Genomic DNA, 22,890 nt, shown 5'->3' with positions numbered 1-22,890 from the left:
TAGCCTGCTAATGCAAGGTGTTAATAGGGGATGCTGGGAAGGGGGAGAAAAAAGGAGGAGATGGAAGCCTTTTGACATTCTGCCTCAATTTTTATGAGTATTTTCTATAAACCTAAAAGTGCTCTAGAAATAAGGTCTATTATTTAAAACATAAAGATGAGACAAAATATGGTTAAGTTTGGGGTGATAACAGAATATGTTGCTTAGTTGCCTGTTAGTGGGCTTCCCCCACAGCAGCACTTACATGTGAGGTTCCTGGTGGAAGGGTGATGACTTCATCGTACATAGGTGGGCAGCTTGCCCAGAGGAACAAAGAGAGATAGGAGGATTGAAAGAATGGAGGGTGGTTGATCGAGGGTATTTCCCTTAGTAGTTCCAGCTGCTTGCTTATGGCAAGGAAGAAACTACTTTCCATCGAGTGATCACTGTCTGCTGGGCACTATGCTAAGTGTCTCACATGTCTTCATGAAGCCTTTACAGCATCCTTATGATATAGCTGTTATCCTCATGTTAGAGAAAGCAAGACACTCTGGTGAGGTTTTAAGTTAGCAGAGACAAAGCCTAGATTCAGCTCTCTCTGCTCTTTTGTTCTTTTGCCTTATTATAGTCACAGCTATTGAATCACTGTTACATAGTAGGCAAATTGAGCGCCGTATTTTATGTTGCCACAAGGTGCTGTTTTGAGACCCTGAAAGTATCGTTTGACACTTTGGCAATGATGTTAGGCATCTGACTTCATTTTCTTTGTTCCTGTCAAACGATCCCTACTCTTAGGTTAGGAACTGTTTACTTATTAGTGAACTGTGCAAAAGAAGGCAGTGAGAGTATGTTACCAGATAGTAATCTGGTACTACAGCTCAGAAGCAAGAAGACAGAAAGAAAGGGTGTTAGGAACCAGTGCACAGATTGGAGAAGGCAGGAATTGCTAAAAGAGGCTTTTGAAACAGAAAGATGTCTTCCTCTCGAGGAAGCAGAGTGTGTTTTACGTATCCTGGAAGTTACACACATATATCTATGCATGCACATGTAGATGTACAATGGGCATTATTGGTGCAAAAGTTGATACAATGGTTATCAAGTGGCAGGTTCAGAGCATTTTATGTAACCTGAAGAAAATGGTTAGAACTTGGTCTTACTTTGCAAAATCTGTGAAGGTCTGAGTAAAATAGTGTCTGAATTCGAAAGTGTCATGGCATTTCCTGACTTGTCCTACTTTCTTAGGGATATCAACATTATTGTTAGCATTGCTTCTATTGGAGACAGTTGCACAGAAATGGAAAGCTTCCACCTTGTTTTTTTGGGACCAAGGCATTATTGTTCTACTCATAAACAGTGTTTTTTTTTTTTTTAAGTTTGTTATTTTAAGTAAATGTGAGAAATTTTAGCAGCTCCTCAAATTCACATCTTCTTCACTAATAATGGAAGTTAATAATGTTTGGTTGGAGGTCACGTGAATTTGATCTAAGCCAAAAATTTGCATCACATAGCATTGGGTTTCCTCTGGCTCTAATATTTTAGTTCTTTAGTCCATTAGTCTTGTTCCTTTTTCCTTCAAAAAAATACATACTTACAGTTTAATGTAACTCATAAATACTTGTCACATATAGAGATGCAAGTTTCAATTTTAAAAGTAGTCATTTATCTTGATTTTCAAATTGATTTTATAGCTTTATCAGAAATTTGATTGATGATTTGATTATTCATTGAAATTGACAGTAATCTTCTTAAGCCACTGAGACTTAACTTTTTTTCTTTCTCAGAAGTTAACTTTATGCACACAAAGATACTAGTATAGTTGTAATGTTTAAGGATGATGGCTTTTAGGGAAATTCGCATACCTAATTGTATTGTTGAATACAAAGCGTCCTGTAACATGAGTGAGGCTCTGGGCTCCATGTTGCTGAGTGGTGGTAGGGTATCCTTTTGCACTCAGAGCTGTTGCAAGTTTGCCTGGACTGGAGGCCCAGGTCTGGCAGTGAAGAGTTCCCTATGCCTGAGAGAGTCAAGAGCAGTCCTCCCGGGAGCTTCCTCATCTGGAAATGAAAGTCCAACTCCTGCTTAGAGGGAAGAAAATCCTTGAAAAGGTTTGATGTGTAACCTGGCATGCATTTGAGTGCCTTTTATACTATTTCTGCCTCATGTAATGAAATTTTTGACATGCATAGTGTAATACCTACAGAAATGTATCCTGCCGTCAGTGTTCCATAGATACAGCAGCTTGGCAGTTTTACTGCAGTAAAAAGGATTTCTACCCTGTTTTTGTGGAATCACCAAGTCATGACTTTGTCGTTTAAAATGGAATGTATTTTTCAAAACACATCCCGTTGTTCCTTGGGGTACCCTTAGCGACAAGCATGTGACAAAGCAAGTGAGAAGTAACAGGTGCTGCAAAGTTCAGCCAGAAAGATTCTGGGAAGTTTGAAGAGCACTTAGTAGCTAATTGCTTGGGCAGTTGATGTGGAGGCTGGAAGGAGGTGACCTGTGAAAACGTAGGTAGGATCGAGAATTAGAGAAGATGAGTTCTAATCTTCTGTGGATACATACTGACCTTGGTTAAGGATTTCGGCTTCCCAGCTTCTCACGTGTTTTTGTTGAGGAGTGGGGCAGGGTTAGGGCAGATAGAGTTTTTAATCTTCAAAGTGTAGGTTTGGATCAGATTGGCCTATCACACCCTCTCTGAGAACATGGTCTTTGTCCAGAACCGATGGCAGGAAGGGTTAGGAGGTGTGCCTTCTAGATTCCTGTGCTGAGTTTTGGTCTCTTGTACTCTCAGATGAAGCTCAGTCGGATAGAACATTCTCTGCTTGCTGGCTTATGTGCACATTTGCAGAAAAAGGTTCAAAATGATGAGGGGTCATTTCTAAGGCCATGATCTCAGAAATCTCCAGAGTCAGCACATGACAGGTACGAAAGTCTCAGTGCCTTACCCATATCAGGGTCAAAACTTAGCCCTGTGCAAATGGTTTTCGGACAAGAGAAATGTGTGGTCTGACACAGCACTGCAGGGGAAAGGTGGGACTCCAGATTGTGTGTGCAACCCGTGCCCCATCTATGTGGGGCTCTTGCCTTCCTGCTGACCCCATTCTAAAATGGGAGCCCTTAGCCATTGGACTAACCATCCAGCAGGGAGTTCAAGCAAGAGAGTTCTTTATTTTCCTCTTTAGCACTTATCATATTTTAACAAACTACTTTTTTTATACCTTCCATGCATTTTTTTAAAAATTTTGATTGTTCCTCCTGACTAAAAATATAAGCACCAGGAGATAGGATTTTTGCTCATGTTTGTTTTCTGTTCACTGCTGGGTCTGTACTGCCAGCCCAGTGCCTCTCATAGTAGTCACTCAGCAGACATTTGTATAATGAATAAATGATTTAGCATTATATAAGCAAGTATTTCACTGCCTATATCTGTGAGCTTGAAAACTCCATCTTCAGCAGTGGTTGTTTGGCTTAGTGATTAAGATGCTTCTTGGGATGCCCACATTCCGTATCAGAGAGTGTGGGTTTGAGTCCTGGCTCCTCTCCAAATTCCAATTTCATGCTGATGCTCACCCTGGTAGGCAGCAGATGATGGCTTATGTAGTCGGTTCCCTATCACACATTTGGGAAACCTATATTATGTTCACAACTCTTGGCCTTGGCCTGGCCCAGTCTCTGCTGTTGCAGGTATTTGGGGAGTGAAGCAGATGAGAAATCTCTGTCTGTCTCTCTGCCTTTCAAATAAATGAAACAAATAAATTTGGGAAAAAAAACACGTCTACATCTTCTTAGGTATTTTTAAGGTATTTAAATTATAGAAAATATGTAGATCTGGTTAAATATTTGTGGACATAAGTGTTTTTATCTCATTCACTTAAATGATGCATTTTATTCATCATCTTTTAAAATTGTTAAACAGAAACATTACTTTCTGGAGAAAATTTCCATCAGGAAATTGAGTAAGTGCCTTATTTGCATGCCTCTTGCAATCCATTTTTTTCCTGCAAAATGAAGTGGTAATTTAAAACTAGAGGAAAAGAAATGTCCAATTTTAAATGTACAATGTGTAGGCAAGCAGAGATTGTTTTTGCCAGCTCTCTTTCCTCGTGCCACTCATGTTTGAATACGTTCCCAACAAACCTGCTCATAAGACTTGTGGTAAATTATATTATTCACATGACAAGTAACAGGCACCACTCAATGCTAACCTTTTATTAGAAATGTACATTTTCATCTCAGTTAACATAATAGCTATATGAATTTTTCTGAAAAAAATGAGAATTTTTTTTTCTCCCTGCTGACATTATTATATCACTGAGCTGGGGTGGCAGTTAGTAATCTGGTTTCAAGCCATTAATAGCAGTTCTGTCAAGTTGTCACTAGAATGGCGTGTTCAGGTAGTTAGCTTTATGTGGAAGGACATCCTCTTTTCCAATGGCAATATGTTCTCTGTATCCCTGCTAGGAGAATGTTCTAGAAGCACCCCTCTCATGTGTAACTGATGACTGTGTGTGTGTGTCCATAAGAATCTGAACAGTGGGGATCAGAACCTTTGTTCCACCTTTGTTACCATTGCTTCCCTTCAAACGTTTCAAACATTCTGATTTTTCAGTCAAAATGAACTATGCATTTTTCCATGTATGACTTGTTCCTTCTGCAGTTCTATGACTTAGTGTCCTCTCCCACTAGAGCATCTTCCGGTTGTCAGCAGCACAGATGTCGACAGGTTCCACACCTTGCTCTGGTTGGGTGTTCTGTCTCCTTCCTGTCCGTTCCCTTAGCACAGTCTCTCAGTTGTTCAGTTGCTACTCCTCGGGACTGTAGTGAAATTATCTGTGTGTCCTTTCCACCTGCTCTGGCATAGAAGTTTTCCCTACAAAGAGGGTCCAGTTAAGACTCGTCTTTTCTGTGCCATAGTCTGTGCTGTTGCCACACTTTCTCCTGACCAGCTTCAGGAATGCTCGTGTAGAGACAAGCTCCGTTTGCTGGAAGTAGTTCTACTCCTTTCCACCACACTACACAGCATCTCAGGAGCCAAAAAGGGATGCCCATGCCAAGGTGTGTGAGGATCATGTCCTAGGCAGCATGAGTGTGTGGCCAGCCCTGGGTACAATCAGTCATCACTCGGTGATTGCTTGCCTTATTTTTATGACATGATTCATTGGAAACCATTGAGTGTCACTTGAATAATTAAAATGGCACGCAGCACAGACTCCATAGACACTCTCGCCCTACAATTCCCCTCTTCCCTCCTCTTATGTGTCAGGAGCAAGTTGTTTTCTGGTTGATCCATTTCCCCAAAGCTGTTCTGTATAAATGGAGGAGGAGCAAGTAGGACCGTATTTCTCATTGTCTTCTCTTTGATGACCCCCTCAGGAGAGTTTTGGTTCCATTGCTTTATCTAGTAGGGCCGGTAGTTGTACTTAACAAAACATTCCTGTCGGCAAGTCATGACAAAGCTTCTAGATTTGCTCTCAGTTGCTTGTCTACTACAGAGCTACCCAACACATAGAGTAATTTTTGCTCATATTCCAGGAGGGACTATTAGAAGTCTTCCAGCACTTGCTGTACTTTTCTGTATCTTTCAAGATTAGATAATCACAAACAGAACATAGGTATTCAATAACTATAGTTGAAGGAGTGAACAAGTGGTTTGTTAAGGAGATACCTGTCTAGGGCTGGCGCCGCGGCTCACTAGGCTAATCCTCCACCTGTGGCACCAGTACCCTGGGTCCTAGTCTGGGTTGGGGCACCGGAATCTGTCCCGGTTGCTCCTCTTCCAGTCCAGCTCTCTGCTGTGGCCTGGAAAGGCAGTGGAGGATGGCCCAGGTGTTTGGGCCCTGCACCCGCATGGGAGATCAGGGAGAGGCACCTGGCTCCTGGCTTCAGATTGGCGCAGTGCACCAGCCGTATCGGCCATTTGGGGGTTGAGCCAACGGAAGGAAGACCTTTCTCTCTGTCTGTCTGTCTCTCTCTCTCACTGTCTAACTCTGCCTGTCAAAAAAAAAAAAAAAAAAAAAAAGAGAGATACCTGTCTAAGAAGAAAGTAGAAAACAAAATTTAAAAACATTTTATTAATATTTTTAGCTAAATTTGCAAAATAATATAATGGATTATCTAGGTAAAATCATGTAAGTTGAATAATAAATGTAAGATAAAAGATAAACCAGCAGCCGATCTGTACTGTATTCTCTGAGCTCTGTATCAGCCTGCACAGGTAGCCTCTGTTCACAGCTTCTAGAGTAGGTCTGCCCCATCCACTTTCTATTTAAATACATACAGTTCTCTACTAGATGCTTTTTCCCCCTTCCCCAATATATCTTAGACATGTTTTGATATAATTACTTGCAGTAGAACTACTGCATATTTTTAATGTCTACCCGATTTTTCTGTTATATGAATGTGCCATATTTCATTTAACCAGAACATAATGAATGACAGTTTAGGTTAGTTATAAATTTCCCTTTTTATGATTAACAATGAAGTGAACATTCTATAATGTGTCTTTGCTTATTTCTGCCCCTAATGTCTATAAAGATAAATTCACAGGAGACATGGTGGTTCAAGGGCTTTGAGAAAGATTTTAATTTTTGGTAGATGATTACCAATCTTGGCTCCCCACCCACCTCCCCCTGAACCCAGTTACCTTCTGACCTCAAATATTGTAGATTTATTTCCTCTCATCTTTATCAATATTAGGTGTTAAACACATTAATATATTCTGAAGTCCACATACTAGATTTCCTCTTGGATGGTTGCCTAGTTCTCTGTTCAGTTTCTGTCCCTTGTGTTGTCGGGGGGTGGCTTGGGAGTCAGAAGCCTGGCTCTTGGTCCACCATGGCTGTTAGCTCTTTGTTCCTACCTTGAATTTGTCCATTTTATTACGAGTAAACCTCAGACTCTTAATAAAAAGTAATTGGAGCAGCATAGGACTAGAGAGAAGAGACATTCCAAAAGGTATGATTCTTGACACTGTCCTAGGCCTCAGTATTCTTACCTGAAAGAGTTTATCAGTTGGAGTAAATGTCCGTTCCACCTGGTAAGTTTCACTGCATCTTTGAGATAAACAATTCAACTTAATTTTACTTGTATTTCTGACTATTTCTCTTTCGTAGGAATTATGACCATCCTATACTAGCTTCTCCCTTGTTCTCCTTCTGGCCCCATTTCTTAATCTCTTTGATTTATAGGACTCATAAAACCCTCCTTGACTTGCCTTCCAGTTTCCTCAAAATTGTTACTTTATATTCTACATTCAACGTGATGTTGGGCTTTTATACCTGTTGCTCAGGTACTGATTCGTGGATCACAAACTTAGAAGTCCAGTAAATAACAAGTCCTAGACCCTGTGCTACCTGGCAGCGTGAGAGGGCAGGGATGCTTGTACAGGGGCCAGGTACATTTCTGCAGCTTTAACCATGGAGCTCAGGATGCCAAGGATTCTGATTTTGCTAGAAAAGCTTGGGTTCTGCATCTTACATGCAATCACCTAATCTCTAAATCTTTAATCAAAATTTTAAACATTGTACTGTGGGTTGGATTTGGGTCCCCTGTAAATCCACCTGTGGTGAGAGCCCTTCCTTTACTCACTGATACTACCTTATTGTTTGTAATCTTACCTCGTGCTGTGAAGAATGTTAGCATGCAATTTTAGTTCCTGACAGGAGCTTCTGGAAATACATTATACTTCCAAAGCAAATTTTTACCGTCTTTCCATAATCTGAAATATGAGTGGAAATAAAACACCTGTTTTACAGCATTTATACAGCATTTTACTCTCTTAGAAAAGGAAGACTTCTAATGACATTGTAAAGGGTGTTTCTTTGCTTCTTTTGAAATCCATTGAAATATGCAGCCTCCGAGTGTTTGTCAATTAACATAAGAATGATAGTGGATGTATCTTGATCAACATAACCAGGCTGGCCTAAACACGTGGTTGTAAGGTAACCAATCTGCAGCAGAATGCAATACTAGGACCGCGCTGCCTGCAGCGCTTTATGGAAGATCATTTAAGGATTTGATTTTTCTCACTCAAGCATGCATTATTCAGCTAGCACTTAATAGGCATCTTCTATAAACTCAGCACTGAACTGAATGCTGTGGGCACAGCAGGAGTTAAGTGCAAATAAGGAGAGGAGGTTGCAGATAGGTAGAACTAGGTCATCAGGTAATTATAGTATTGTGCAGAGGGATTGGTAGCAACTACACCTTAAGTGTTGGGGGTCCAGGAAGGCTTCCGAGAGAAGAGATGGTGGGAATTGGTGAGGCTCAGGGGTGAGGGGAGAGGGAAAAGAAAGGACTACTTGTGAAGGCTGAGGGCCAGAGGCAGGGGGATGCCTGAGGAAGAGAGAGCTCCATCCAGTGCCCATTGTGCAGGTCCTTGTAAGCCCTGTAAGCAGCTGATGAGAAAGGTTTTTAAGAAGAGATGGAGTTGATCAGATAAAGGCAATTTTAAAAAGCAGATTGCAACAGCAGTTTCTCCCTTCCACTCCCTTCTTTACTTATTACTCTTTTTAAACCTCTTAAGTGGAGGTGGTGATGCTGCTAGTGAATAGTTTTCCCCACAATCAAGAGATATCTGATGTCCTTCTAGGCTACTTAGCTTCAGGCTTCTCTGCCCTCAGCACCTGGAAAGATAAGGAGATAATGGAAAACCATGACCACATCAATAAACTAGAAATGAGGGCAAAACTAAGACAAAGGGAGAAGCAGCAAATGCTTACCTGGACTACAGAGGCAGAATTGCACTGTTAACAGGAATCAGGCCAGGGTTTGTGACCTGTGGCCAAATGTCTCTATATTTTAGGTGGCCTCAGTTGTCAAATGAAGGGAGTCGGATTAAATGTTCTTGGAGATAATGGTCAGCTTTACAGTTCTATGAAGATTATTTCAGTATCCTTGGTGAATTTATCACCCTTTATATCAGTGGCTGTATAGATGTATTCAATGCAGTAAGGTTCTAAATATGTGTGTGTATGTATGTGTTTGTGTGGGCGAGTATGTAAGGTACATGAAATAAGAAAATTTTATTAGGAAGAGAAATGCGAGTCGGTAAGAGGTCAGATACATTTGAGAAGGTGATAGTAGTGATAAAGCATGGATGTTTGCTGTAATCTCAGGATCTGCCTGCCTTTTATAGATTGGCAGACTAGAAACTAGGAGCTATTGCCAAGACCAGTGACCAGTGACCCTTACAGAGACACTAAGAAACTCCCTCGAATGTCACAATGTTGAGGCTCAAAATATCAAGAGTCAGAGATTCTGATCTAGAGGGCTGTATGGTCATATTACCTATCCCCTCCAAATCCTTCAGGTGGCAGTGGTAGAGACAGAAATACGGAATTTCTAGAAAATTTGTGACCACACCTGAGCAACTTCCTTTTCTTTTCCCCTTTGTTCTTTTCTGGAGTCTCTCTCTCTTTTCTTTTAAACTACCATGATACCATGACAATCTGGACTTACCTTAGTATAGCATAAATTATATAATGTATAATTTACTTGTCTTTTACTTTGCTCATGTGGTTATGGAAGATCATACTTCTGAATGCTTTAACTGAAATGATTGTGGAATTCGCTGCATGAAATCGACATTCCTAAAGTGTTGTCACTTGCTGACAGGAAACTCATACAATTTCTTGAAGTTATTATTTCTTGTACTGAACTGACTTCTGTAATGTTAAAGATATTTGGGAAGTCCTTCTCGCCAGAGAAAGTTGGGAGGATCTCCCCAAAGTCATTAAATCACAGTTTGCTGTAGGTAACTTTGCATAAACAATTTTGTTTTTATCATCCCAGGCTTCTGAATACTGAACACTTAAGATAAGTCACTCTGCCCTTGATAATAGTATGTTTGCTTTCCTGTCTTGCTTTTATGTGTTTCCAGATATAGAGTAGTCTCCTTCAAATGCTGCCTTGATTGGAGAGAAATGACACTACTAGGGGGTTAGGATTTGCCAGCCTCTGCCGCTGTACAGTTGGAAGAGGCCTGGCTGACTCCGTAATGAATTTTTTTAGATGAAATGTCCTGAGCACTTGTAGTGTCCGAGCAGACCTGACATTGTGTTACAGCGGTTGCGCATTGCTGGATGCTGAGAGGGAGGACAGGGTGAGGGGGTGGTGGGCAGGAGGTGGCAGGGAAGCAAAAGTGGGTGCGGGGTATCAGTGCCCTTCCTTATACGCCAGGACCATGGCTGGTTTGAGGCAGCATGGCAGAGTTAAGGCCTCTGCCACACCTCAGTGTAGTTTGTGTCAGACGTAGGAGGTGGTGCTAACCGCCCAGAGAGAAACACAGGTTGTGGGGTTGTGCGCTTTGCCCTGAACTGGGCTGAGATTATAATTCTTTTAGCTTTAACTTTATCATTTGGGTAATTGAAGTTAGTGCCATGTTCAAAATTCCAGCCCAGCTCCAACTAAAATTCGTCCCCATTTTTCATGATCCCTACTTCTCTGATCTCATAATCTCCTTTACAGCATCTTCAGACCCATTGATTGTATCTGGTTACCAAAGCCCTAGCTATGACGCATTTTATAACAAGTCTTACTGCCCCTCAGATTTTAAAAATTGTGATGGGATTGAAAAGGGCATGTAACCATGACCTTATCAACATTTTATTCACAATGGAGAACTTGATATGCTGATACTTTGAGAGGTTTTGTACTGAACAAGGGAAAAAAAAAAACTATACAATTAAAAAAAACCATCAAATTTGTAGAATAAAGAATGTCTGTGTCTTCTAGCTCAAGGCTATACCTTTCCATGGACTCTAGCTCAATGGTTATGCGTGTGTATGTGGGCATGCTTTGCTGTTTGTGTGTATCTGGGACCCATCCCTATAAACTCAGATTTGGTAGGTTTGGGTTAGGACCCAGTGAATCTGTGTTGATGTCAGGTGCAACAGTTGAATTTGCTATACATAGCTAGAGGACCATGCTTTGAGACATACTGCGTGCTTGGTGTCTGGCTGTAACCGTCACAACGTGCACAGCCTTATTCCTGACGAGGTGGGTGGAGCCTAAAGTATCTGCAGAAATATTGCACAACAGCATTGTTTGATGGAAGAGTCTAAAAGTGCTTCGGTCTGATGCCTTACAGAGTTGAGTGTCTCATGTGCATGCCTTGAAGTACTGGGACTTGCAGCCTTGGCACAGATAGTCCTTTCTAGACTTTGAACTTACCTGTATTTGCATGAAAGAATAGGGTAATCGTTATCCACATACTTTCCTGTAAAGAGAGACTGACTTAGCCTAGTCAATAGCACAAGTTAATGTGATGTAAGTGTTTGCTCTTCTTAACCAGGCAACACAGGGGCTTGGTGCCAAACCACATCTTTTCGATTGCATGCTTTGTAGTGTTCTTGCTGACTATTCATGTAACTTACATTAATAAAGTAAAATATTTAAAATAAAGCAAACCATGCTAACTGCTTTTTTAAAATTTTTTTTTTATTTTTATTTTTTGACAGGCAGAGTGGACAGTGAGAGAGACAGAGAGAAAGGTCTTCCTTTGCCGTTGGTTCACCCTCCAATGGCCGCCGTGGCCAGTGCGCTGCAGCCGGCGCACCGCACTGATCCGAAGGCAGGAGCCAGGTGCTTCTCCTGGTCTCCCATGGGGTACAGGGCCCAAGCACTTGGGCCATCCTCCACTGCACTCCCGGGCCACAGCAGAGAGCTGGCCTGGAAGAGGGGCAACCAGGACAGAATCCGGCCCCTCGACCGGGACTAGAACCCGGTGTGCCGGCGCTGCAAGGCGGAGGAGCTAACTGCTTTTAATCATAGTGTGTATAGCCAGACAGGAAGCAGCGCTGCTGTTATCAAGTCTTACAGAAACCCTCAGTTCCTAAACTTGTCTCTTTTCTGTCTGAAGACAGTACCTGGAGCACAGTCAACAGCATTCGCAGCCCTGCTGCTAGGCAGCCTTCGTTTCTGGGGCAGTGGCTTGGCAGTGTCCCCTTTTGAGAAGAATCCCTGCCTAGCATCGAGGCAGTGCCCGTATGCGCGCAGGCTTGTCCGGGTCACATAGGAGCAAGGGGAACTGCAGCATGGGGAAGCCTGGCTAGGTCATTTACAGGTTGAAGCAGCAGTAACTGCAGACACAGAAGCTGATAATCTTCTGCACTGAGTAAATTAACACAAGAAAAGTAACTATTTAGACAAGGAACAGTTTCAACATTTGAGATTGATGTGTGATATGAGAGCAAATTATAGGTTGGCACAAGCCTGCCATAGACTAACATGGGGAAAAGGACCCTCCTAGAGTGTTTCCACCAGTACCTGAAGGGAGGGGGGATGAGACATGGAGAATTCCACTGCAGTTAGGATGATTCCTTGTTGTGATGGTACTGTGGCTGCATATTAGTTGGTGCAGCAAATTAAATGGTTTGGGCATTAATAGTAGTAAAGGTAACAATGCATTTCTGAAAAAGTTAAAATTATTTTGAGTTACATAAACTCTATTAGGTTGAACGCTGTCAAATTGCTGTGGTAATAGGTCAGCAATGTCAAATATTGGCAGTTCATGTGGTTAAGCTGTACCATTGAAGGCATATGTTTTAGAGTGATTTAGTAAGCAGTCAGTGAGGTCAGGTGACACTGCAGTGTGGGAGTAGCCCCCTGCTAACTGCTGTTCGCCACTATTCAAGTGATGGGTAAACTGGTATCTGTGGTAAGTGGGAATGTGAGGTTGGAATTCCCAGTCCCGCATTTCAAGTTCTGTGAAGTTAAGAGAATTAATGGGTGTTAGACCAGGAGGAATATGCAGGGTAATTGAATTTTGCCCATTCCCAAATAGAAAACTCAATTAAGAAGCAAGTATAAAAAGCAGACTTTTCATGGATAGGAAACAATGCATATGGTATTTATAAAGTATTCTTGACCAAAACTCCATACGTTTGGATGACATCTGTGAACAGAAAAACATATGTCTAAATCCCAAATGTGATTTTAGTTAACTTCAGTTTAGATGACACCACACTTATTTTAACCTTGTAATGTGGGTTAGCTGTGACTGTTTCTGCCATAACCCACAGATGACTCTTTGTGTATAAATTACAAAAAAAAATACATACAAAGATGCAATCGCATTTTTGTAACCTGATTCTCATTTGCTTGATTTGTCAGTTGAGAATTCTGTGTGGTGTGCATGTATTTATTGCATTAGATACTGGGGAAGGTCCAGAGTGAAGCAGAATGCCAGGTTCTGTAATTGCTGTCTTGTAACAGGGTGCTTGAACAGAAATAGGAGACACTGAGGCTTTCATAGGAAAGAGAGTCCTTATTGTGCCAGACAAAAGGCTCGATTGGATTTACATCTGCAAAGACTGAACCCCTAATAAAGGAAGGCATTTCTTTATATTTTTTAGCTTTTTTGTCTCCCTTATTTTCGAGAGTCCCCTGTCACATTCTCAGTCCGCAGGCCTGTTAGGCAGTGTGCTGTGTGGAAGTGCAGATGCGCTGCCCTGGAGCTGCCTATCCGTCCTCAGGAACACACCTGCTTTTTTCTGTCTAGACTATCTCATCACAGACACAGTGAAACGAGCAACCCTTCCCCTTTTTCTTTTTAAATTCCTCTTTAAGGTTTTCCCACTCAGAATATTTTAGCTTTGGAAATCTTCAGGATCCACTGGCAAGTGAGACAGAACTTCTTAGTTGAACGTGGTTTTATTGTTTGTAGTAAAAAAGTGAATTTCAGTAGCCGTAGAGTTATGTTTCTATAGGTTGGAAGAAAATGTTGATGTCTGTTGTGTTTGTAGCTTGAGGTATGGTTGGCTCCTTGGGTTTTATGGGTAGCAGTTCTTGTCTTCTGAGAAAGTCAAGAAGTCCCCCCTTTGCTCCCCACTGAGCAAGAATGCATCAAAAAAAAAAAAAAAAGATGAAAGGAAAATGTGAATGTGCTGTTTCTTTCCAGAGGCTAAAGTGGAAGTGTGCGAGGATGTGTTGTTTGTATTTGTGAACAATCTTTCTTAGTTGGATATCAAAATAATGAACTGGAAAAGCATCTCAAATATAAAAGAGGTTTATTTTTCTTTAACAACATTTTTTTTAACCCTGCACTGGGTCCATGATAAAATAAACCTACTCTGATTTTCTCATCTGATCCAAAATGTATCTTAGTCATGATGGGATTAGCATTTGGAACAAGATTTATTGCCTTCATGTTGGAAACTTAAGATGTGTATTCTCAAAAGTGGTAGGCTATGGTGTGAACATTGGTGTTGAGTACCTATTAGGATCCTGGTACCAACCTTTGGGAAGGTTCCCTGCTGGGACTTTGTGTGTATGTGGTGGTAGGAGGGGGTGGGCAATTAACTTTATGAACAAAAGTTTTTTTAACTTCCATATTGTTTTGACATCACAGCACTAAAACATTTGTTATAAATTTTATCCTCAACCCTAACTATAAGTTTTTTACATCCTATACAATTGCACCTTTTCAACCATCACTGGTGGAATGCATTTAAAATTATGCCATATGTTTACCTAAAATTTCTGAGGAAGCCAAGTGTGTTGGAATTACTAATGCTAATGTTGCAGGATTTGTTTTGTATGTAAATGATCAGCACATAACACGTGGCTTATTTATGATAACATTAGGACTATGTAGGGTGTTATTTCAACATTTTGCCTTGGAGAGAGAGATATAGCAGGTCTAGAACTAGTAAGCACCAGTCACTGGTCAGACTTGGCAGCCAAGGAGATTTATCTGCGTGGACTGGAACAGGAAGTGCAGTAGCTGGCACAGGTGCAAACATGGCCACATCTGTCACTCACCTGATGTTGGTATATGCTGAAGACTGCTCTCCATACTTTAGTGCCATTTTCCTTCCATCAGCTTGAAATTAATGGCTCTTACATCATCTGTGTACAAATTCAGCATGTTAATCTTAAAAGAAAAAGGGGCTGGTGCTGTGGAGTATCTGGTAAGTCCCATATGGGCGCCAGTTCAAGTCCCGGCTGCTTCTCTTCAGATCCATCTGTCTACTACGGTCTGGGAAAGCAGTAGAAGTTGGCCCGAGTGCTTGGGCCCCTGAACCTGTATGGGAGACCCAGAATAAACTCCTGGCTCCTGGATTCGGATCAGTGCAGCTCCAGCCACTGCGGCCATGTGGGGAGTGACCCAGCGGATGGAAGACCTCTCTCTCTGTGCCTCTGCCTCTCTGTGACTCTGCCTTTCAAATAAATAAATAAATCTTTAAAAAAATATGACATGACTTTCTCTGTGCTATTTATCCCTGTAAGGGTAAAAAAAAAAAAAAAGTATTTTCTCCTAAGATGAATGATGGCAGAAATTTTACTTCCCTGAAATGGTAGGGAAAGAAAAACCATGTGGGAATAACGGGTGTGCAGCTGCTACTTTGAGCAATGAGACACGTTTTAGATGTACGTGGTGAGAGAAGACAGGCAGTGGTAGGGCACCGGAGCAAGGGTCCTCAGGGTAAGGAATTCTTGGTGAAATGGAAGCGTCAGTGCCTTTTCGGACTCGTTGCCTGAAAGAGTGCATCACCACTGAGTGTGACAGCCTGAGGGGATAACTTGAAAAATGAAACGGGACAAGATTAAGGACAGTGTTACACAACCTGTTTGCAAAACACGCCTCACACAGTCACTTTCTCTCTCACAACACAGTGGTCTGGAGGTCCTGAATTCATTTCACCTGTAAGGGTCCCTCAAGCACCATCCCTGGCCATCCCCAAGGGCCCTGTTGGGATCTGAATTAATGGTCTCTGAGCATACGTCTGCCTCAGGAGAGTGGTACAGAAATGACTATGTCCACTTTAAAAATGCGCAGATGTGAAGTTGGTTCCCAGCTCAATAGCTGAAAGCTAGCTATTCAATAGAAAGTTTTAATTGCTTAAGGCTGATGATCTCGTTGAAGTATTAAAAGAGAGAAGCCTGTAATTTTTAGATTTGACAGTCTTAAACTCTGCGGTAAATTTGCAGTGATTCTTTCTTCAGAGCTTAGGCACCATGGTTTTATTGTATAATTATTTACTCACTTTGTGGTAATGTATAGAGCTCAGGTAAAATAAATGTGTAGATGTTTTTAGTGTAAGGTTTTTATTGTGCAAAACTTGCTCTTGGCAGATGAATGCATGGCGAAAAAGAAGGCCTCCCCACAATGGTTAGCCGGTTGATACACATTGATGTTGCTGACTGACTTTTCATGGGGATGCACTTCTTGTTGTCTTACAGTGTTGGAATCAGCCACACCCATTAGCTGTCAGTGTGAATGATATTTTTGTTCTTGCCGTTGACAAATTACATGTTTATAAAAGTGTTGAACCTGAGTATTATCAGGTTGAAGTTTGGGCTAGTGTTGGACTGAGAGAAAGAGAAATACAGGTCCAACTTGAGGAGGAGCTACAAATGGCAGCCCCTACTCAGGCTCCATCTCCAGGGAATCCACTTGATGGCATTCAGTGAATGTACTGAGTTGCTGCTGTGGATGAGGCCTCGATCCCAGGAGCAGGGATATATTGATGGAAAAACAATCCCCGTGTTACAAAGGCTTTGAAGGACAATGAATGGTGGCTGCCTAATCTTGAGTCTTCTTACTCAGATGATTCCAAAAGTCCTAAATCCAACAAGGAAAGCAAATAAAAAGCACACATGATGCAGAACTTAGGAGACAGAAGCAAGAACTGGATTGTAGAGAGCGGTGTGGGGGAAGCTTATGAAGACTGCCTGAAGAAATTTAGCACAGATGGGAGGATGGAAGGATGGGTGGATGAACTGCTGTATGTGCATTTTTTTTTTAAAAAAAGATTTTTTTTTTTGAAAGGCAGAGTTACAGAGAGAGGTAGATATAGGGAGAGAGGTCTTCCATCTGCTGGTTCACTCCCCAAATGGGTTCAATGACCAGGGCTGGGCCAGGCTGAAGCCAGTAGCTTATTCTGAATCTCCCACATAGGTGCAAAGAAGTAGCAAAGAGATTACCAGAGAGAAAGAGAGCCTTTTTACATTGATCAAAGAGTCAATTTACAAAAACAAGCAAACAAACAAAAAACCCACCACATAGAAATACTAAGTGTATTCCAGAAGTAAAAAACTGCCATTAACTCAAATTGGAAATGGACAAATCCACAGTTACATTTGGGAATATCAGAATCCCCTCTCAGTAGCTGATAAAACCACTATTCAGAAAATCAGCAAGGATAGAACTCAGTTGACGTCATTAAACAGCAGTTCACATTGGTTGAGCTCTCCATACAACATCAGCAGAATACATAGCCCAGACCCTGTTATACCAAGATTAAATAATATATTGTGTAATTTTTAAAAAATATTTTATTTATTTATTGGAGAGAGAGTAACAGAGGGAGGGAAAAACAGAGAGAAAGGTCTTTCATCCACTGGTTCACTCCCCAAATGGCTGCAAAGGCCTGAGCTGGGCCAATCCATAGCCAGGAGCCAACAGCTTCTTCCAGGTCTTGCAGGTGCAGGAGCCCAAGCACTTGGACCATCTTCCATTGCTTTCTCAGGCCATAAGCAGAGAGCTGGTTTGGAAGTGGAGCAGCTGGGACTCGAACCAGCACCTGTATGGGATGCAAGCACCACAGGCAGAGACTCAGCCTACCATGCCACAGCACCGGCCACCATATGTTCAGTAATAAAACAAACCTGAGCAGTTTAAGAAGAATTGAAATCATGCCAGATCTGTTTTGTGAACATAGTGGAACCTAGGTAGAGATTAATAACAAATGACAGATGAAATAATTGGGAGGGGGATCTTCTAAATGGAAACTATGCTCTTCTACCCCTCATTCTGAATAGTTATTGGCCCTGGATTTGAGAAATGAGTTCTCTTTCATCTGTCAATGTGCCAAAATAATAATGAACGTATTAGCTCACTGATGCCTATGATAAATTGTCTCTCTGTCCACTTTTTTCCAGCTTCTCTGTTAAAAGGACTAAAACATGCTAACATAGTGCTGCTTCATGACATCATCCATACCAAGGAGACACTGACACTTGTGTTTGAATATGTGGTAAGTCAAGTAAGAATTCACACTTATAAAATAGGAATGCAATGCTTAGTGTTGTTTCTTCTAAAGTTTTATTTCTAGATAGCTGTACTGAATTGAGTATTCATATGAGTATGTGAGACTTGTAATTTTGCAGAGTGACCCTATTAAGAGATATTTGAATATTTTACATCTTAGAAAAATCCAGAAATTGTTAAGTTGGATTTTCATCAAATATATTATCTGTTTATAATGGATTTGTTACCTGATGTCTGAGTCCAGCCAACTTCCTAATAATGCATACCCTGGCAGATAGCAGCGATGGCTCAGCTACACGGGTTTGTGCCATTCACATGGGAAACCTGGATTGAGTTCCTGGATCCTGGCTTTGCCGGCTTTGGCCCCACTAGCACTAGGCTTGGGCATTGTGAGCATTTGGGGAATAAACCAGGTATTGGAAGCTGTGTCTCTCTGTCACTCAAAAAAACAAACAACAAAAAAGGCCTCCTTATTTGGATATTTTGTGTGTGTGTGCGTGCGCGTGTGTGTAGTAGAGGAAAGTCTCATACTTACAATTTAGACTTCAAGGTTCTTTCCCTGAGTTGGCATTTCAGCTATTAATTAAAACTTCCAATTTGCATGGCACACATGTAATGATCTTATTGTGTTGAGAGTAGTGCTTCTGGAAGACTTAGACTTGCACTCACAATTAATCTTTCTCCATTTCCCTTAGAAAAACATGGTGTTTGTGTAGCACGACCACAGCATTTAACGGTGGAATCATGAAATGTAACCATGATAATTAACATCACAGTTTTCACAGATGGATCTGAGAACATGTAATTTATAAGACACAAATGACGTTGCTTCAGACTTTTATTGAAAAGAGTGGCTGTTGGTATTGTGAATGTATTAAGATCGCATTTTGTAATTACCATACTACTTTTTTAAAAAATGTGAAATAGCTTGTATTTTTTCTCAAAAAATAGAAAGGAATGAATATTTGCAGCAATTTTGTCTTGCTAGTGCCTGCCTGTGTCTGTTTGTCATTTGAAAATTGTTGTCTTATGAAGAAGCCATTCATCTTGTCTATTTACATATAAATGATAGATACATTTGAATAATATGGTAATGTGGCTGCAAGGACAGCTATTGCTGAGCTACCAAGAATGGATACAGATTCACACATCAATGCAAATATAATTTCTTTTGTTTAATCCATGATTTTGGAGTCAATAAAATGTATTCAGCTGATTGGGGGCTGGAATTTTTGGATTCATACTTTCCAGTATGTTTAGTTTACATATTTCAACCAAATCTAGATTTTTCTAACTATACTTGACTAACTTTGTTAATATTTTATAAAACTGAGAGTTCAAAAATATGCTTATTGCCTGCTTCATTTGAATAATTAAACTGAAAGGTAGGAAAATAGTTTTGGCACCAGAATCAGTAATGCTGGGTAGAGAAACTAGCAAAAATAGTGTGAAAATATATCCTCCCAATCTTTTTAAAAAAAAAAAACATTTATTTATTTAAAAGGCAGAGAAACAGAGTGAAAGAGAGAGAGAGAGAGAGAAAGAGAGAGAGTTCTTCCATCCACTGTTTCACTCCCCAAGTTGATGCAACAGCCAGGCTAAAGCCAGGAGCCAAGAACTCCATCCTGGTCTCCCACATGGTTGGCAGGGGCCCAAGTTCTTGGGTCATCATCTGCTGCCTTCCCAGGCACATTATCAGGAAGTTGGATCAGAAGCAGAGCAGTCAGAACTCAAACCAGCACTATGATAGGGGATGTTGGTGTTGCAACTGGAGCCATAACCCCACTGTGCCACAATGCTGGCCCCACCTTCAAACCTTAACAGAAAATGAAATGTATTTGTCAGACTAAAAGCATACATGTTGAGCCAAATCTCATTTGATGATTTTATATTTTGTGGAGTTGCCAAACAAAAGCAAAGACATTCATTTTCTGCAATATTTGCTAAGACTGACATAAATACAGTCGTTTTTCTTTATGTGAGTGAAAATTTCCCTGATCCTGGTTCCTGGGGAGATTTCCCAGATCCTCTTTTCTCCCCTCCCCTCAGAAACTTTGTATTTACAGAATACAAACGTTATGTATTTCATATGTACAACTTTAAGATCATAGTGATTCTTCCCACCATACCCGCCGTCATTCCCATACTCCTACCCTTGTCTCCCAGGTCCTCATAAATCAAGCACACGATAGCATGGACATATGAAGAGCTCAACAAGTAACGTGTCATACCCAGCCACTTCCTGTTAGCGAAGGAGCCAAGCTCCTGTGTTCATGACTTAAGGTTGCACTACTTCTTCTTCAGTTCTTCTCAACAGTTTTTCCTCTTGACTTAGCTTTGTTTTTGACTTTCTCCTTTTTTTCTGTCCTCTCTATCTCCTATCTTGTTGCTCTCTGTGATGTACTTTTTCTATGGTACCTGGTTTGTTTGATTTTGTTTTTGATGATTCAAGTAAAAGATGTTTCAGTGAATCCATGAAATCTGAATTTGGGGGGCTGGTGCTGTGGTGTAGCAGGTAAAGCTGCCTGCTGCCTGCAGTCCCAGCATCCTTTATGGGCCAGCTGCTCCACTTCTGATCCACTCCCTGCTAATGCGCTTGGGAAACCAACATAGGATGGCCCAAGTACCTGGGCTTCTGCCCCAACATGGGAGATCCGGATGTAACTCCTGGCTCCTGGCTTCAACCTGTTGCAGCCATTTGGGGGAGTGAACCAGTGGATGGACGATCTGTCTCTCTCTGTCTCTCCCTCTCTCTCTCTCTCTGTAACTGTCTTTTAAATAAATAAATAAAGTCATAAAAAAGAAAGAAATCTGAGTTTAGGGAAGCAAAGAGCTTTATGCCATAGAATGAGAGAGTCTTGTCCATTAAGGTGAGTTTTCCTCAGCTGGGTTAGCCTGCCCTTGTTGCCTAGTACAAGCATAATGGCTTGGATGTTGCCTGAAGATTTTATTTTCTATTCTGCCTTCTAATTGCTCGTTCCTTGTAAATATCCTGTTATATCATGAATAATTAAGGTCCTTGTATGTCTAGTGGGTTAGCTGAGTCAGGTGCTTTCGTCACAGTATCTTGTATGTCTAGTGGGTTAGCTGAGTCAGGTGCTTTCGTCGCAGTATCCAGCAGAAATAACTCCAGCTTTCCTTCCATGTTTTCTGGCAGTGGGAAGCTAATAGTGATTTTGAAGCAGGAAATGCCTTGGGCATTAAAGCAGATTTAGAGGGATAGAGCATAAGAAACGTGAGGACACCAAAGGCTTGCTGTGAGCGTGGGATGCAGAAAGATGAAAGAATATTTAAGATAGGTGTGACCACAGTACCAGAAGTGAACCACCAAAATTGATGGAGTTTTATGCCGGACATCCGTGTTGAGGCTGCATGATTATTCTCACACCACTTCACAAGAGATGCTTAAGGATTAAAGAGATCAAGTGACTTTCCCGAAGTCTTCTAGGGTATAAGTAATATCAACCCAGACCCATCTCCTTCAAATCCTAATTGGAGCATTTCTCCTGTTTTCATTTGTGGTTTTACTTTGGTTGAGCGAAGGGAAGCTTTCCTGTTTGTTTCTGCCATGCTCACTTGAGTCCAGTTAAATCCTAAATGTGGTTAAACTGCTTAAAACTTCAAGGTTTTTCTACTGGTGGAAAACCTAACCATTTAAGCCTTTATTTCAATTACAAAGTTTCCATGAAGCAAATGTGTAAGTTATAACATTATTCTAAATATTCCTCTGCGATCTACAAACACATACACAGAATTTTGTTATCTAGGATGATATAAAATCAGTACCAAACACTTCAGTCTAAAATGTCTTAAACTTACAGATATTGCCATATTTCAAAATTGTTAGCCTTACAGTTACTTTTGAAGTAACATTGATTTTGTAGTTTCATGTAGTTAGTAGTACTTTTCTTTTTAAGGGGAGAGGTATGTTAACTTAAATGGTATAAGAAAAATCATTACTCCTACCCATTAAAGTTTTAGATATGAAATAAAGGTAAATATTTTTAAAGATTTTTTATTTATTTGAAAGGAAGAGTTAGAGAGAGAGGGGGGGGGGGAGAGAGAGAGAGAGAGAGAGAGAATGAATCTTCCATCTGTTGGTTCACACTCCTATGACTGTAATGGGCAGGACTGGAACCAGGCTGAAGCCAGGAGCCCAGAACTGCATCCTGGTCTTCCAGATGGGTGGCAGGGGCCTGTGCTGCCTTCCCACTTGCTATAGCAGGGAGCTGGATCAGAAGGGGAACAACCAGGACTCAAAGGGATTTGGACCTGTGCTCATACTGGATGCAGGCAGCGTAGGTGGCGGCTCTTAACCCAGTGTGCCACAGTGCTTGCCCCAAAGGTTAAATAATTTAAGATAGAATAGGCACTAGTGGATTTTTCCTTTTGACTTCAGGATTGTTTTCAAGGGCTTTATATGGTACCTCTGTAACCTGAGTCTTACCAAGTGAAGGAGTTCCATATATTATAGTGTGCATGCAGTACAAACACATTTTTGTTTTCAATGAATAACATAACATTTTAGGTTTAAAAAAAAAAAAGCCTTCTGAGGGCCAGAACAATGAAATAAATGATAAAAAGTTGATGATGTGAAGAAATACTTGATCAACTGACCTTTAAGGTCAGCATTAATGTGATTCATTGGCTAATAAGGTATTCTTGACTCTCGCTGGAATGTTTCTCAAATGTTCTGAAATATTTTTATATGCTTTCTTAAAATTATTTTTATTTTATTTGAAAGGCAAAGAGAGAGGGCCACAGTTAGAGGTAGAGCGTTCTGCTGGTTCACTCCCCAAATACCTGCAGCAGCCGGGGTTTGGCCAGGCTTCATGAAGACTGGAGCACAGAACTCTGTTTGGGCCTCACAAATGAGTGGTGGGGACCCAGTTACTTGAGCAGTTACCTGCAGC

At 41.1% G+C, this 22,890-nt stretch overlaps 1 protein-coding gene across 2 annotated transcripts in view; it reads left to right on the top strand.

Annotated features, from left to right (window-relative positions):
- Positions 1–22,890, top strand: part of CDK14 (cyclin dependent kinase 14) — a 614,674-nt gene that overhangs the window by 258,036 nt on the left and 333,748 nt on the right. For both annotated transcript variants that reach the window (XM_062178077.1, XM_062178078.1), the window contains exon 6: positions 17,869–17,963. In XM_062178077.1, the coding sequence (XP_062034061.1) occupies positions 17,869–17,963 (95 nt within the window). The remainder of the gene's footprint in view (positions 1–17,868; positions 17,964–22,890) is intronic.

This window comes from Lepus europaeus, chromosome 20 (genome assembly GCF_033115175.1).
Source record: "Lepus europaeus isolate LE1 chromosome 20, mLepTim1.pri, whole genome shotgun sequence".
Lineage (NCBI taxonomy): Eukaryota > Metazoa > Chordata > Mammalia > Lagomorpha > Leporidae > Lepus > Lepus europaeus.
The sequence above is the reverse complement of the archived record's forward strand: the minus strand, read 5'-3'. Positions and strand labels throughout refer to the sequence as shown.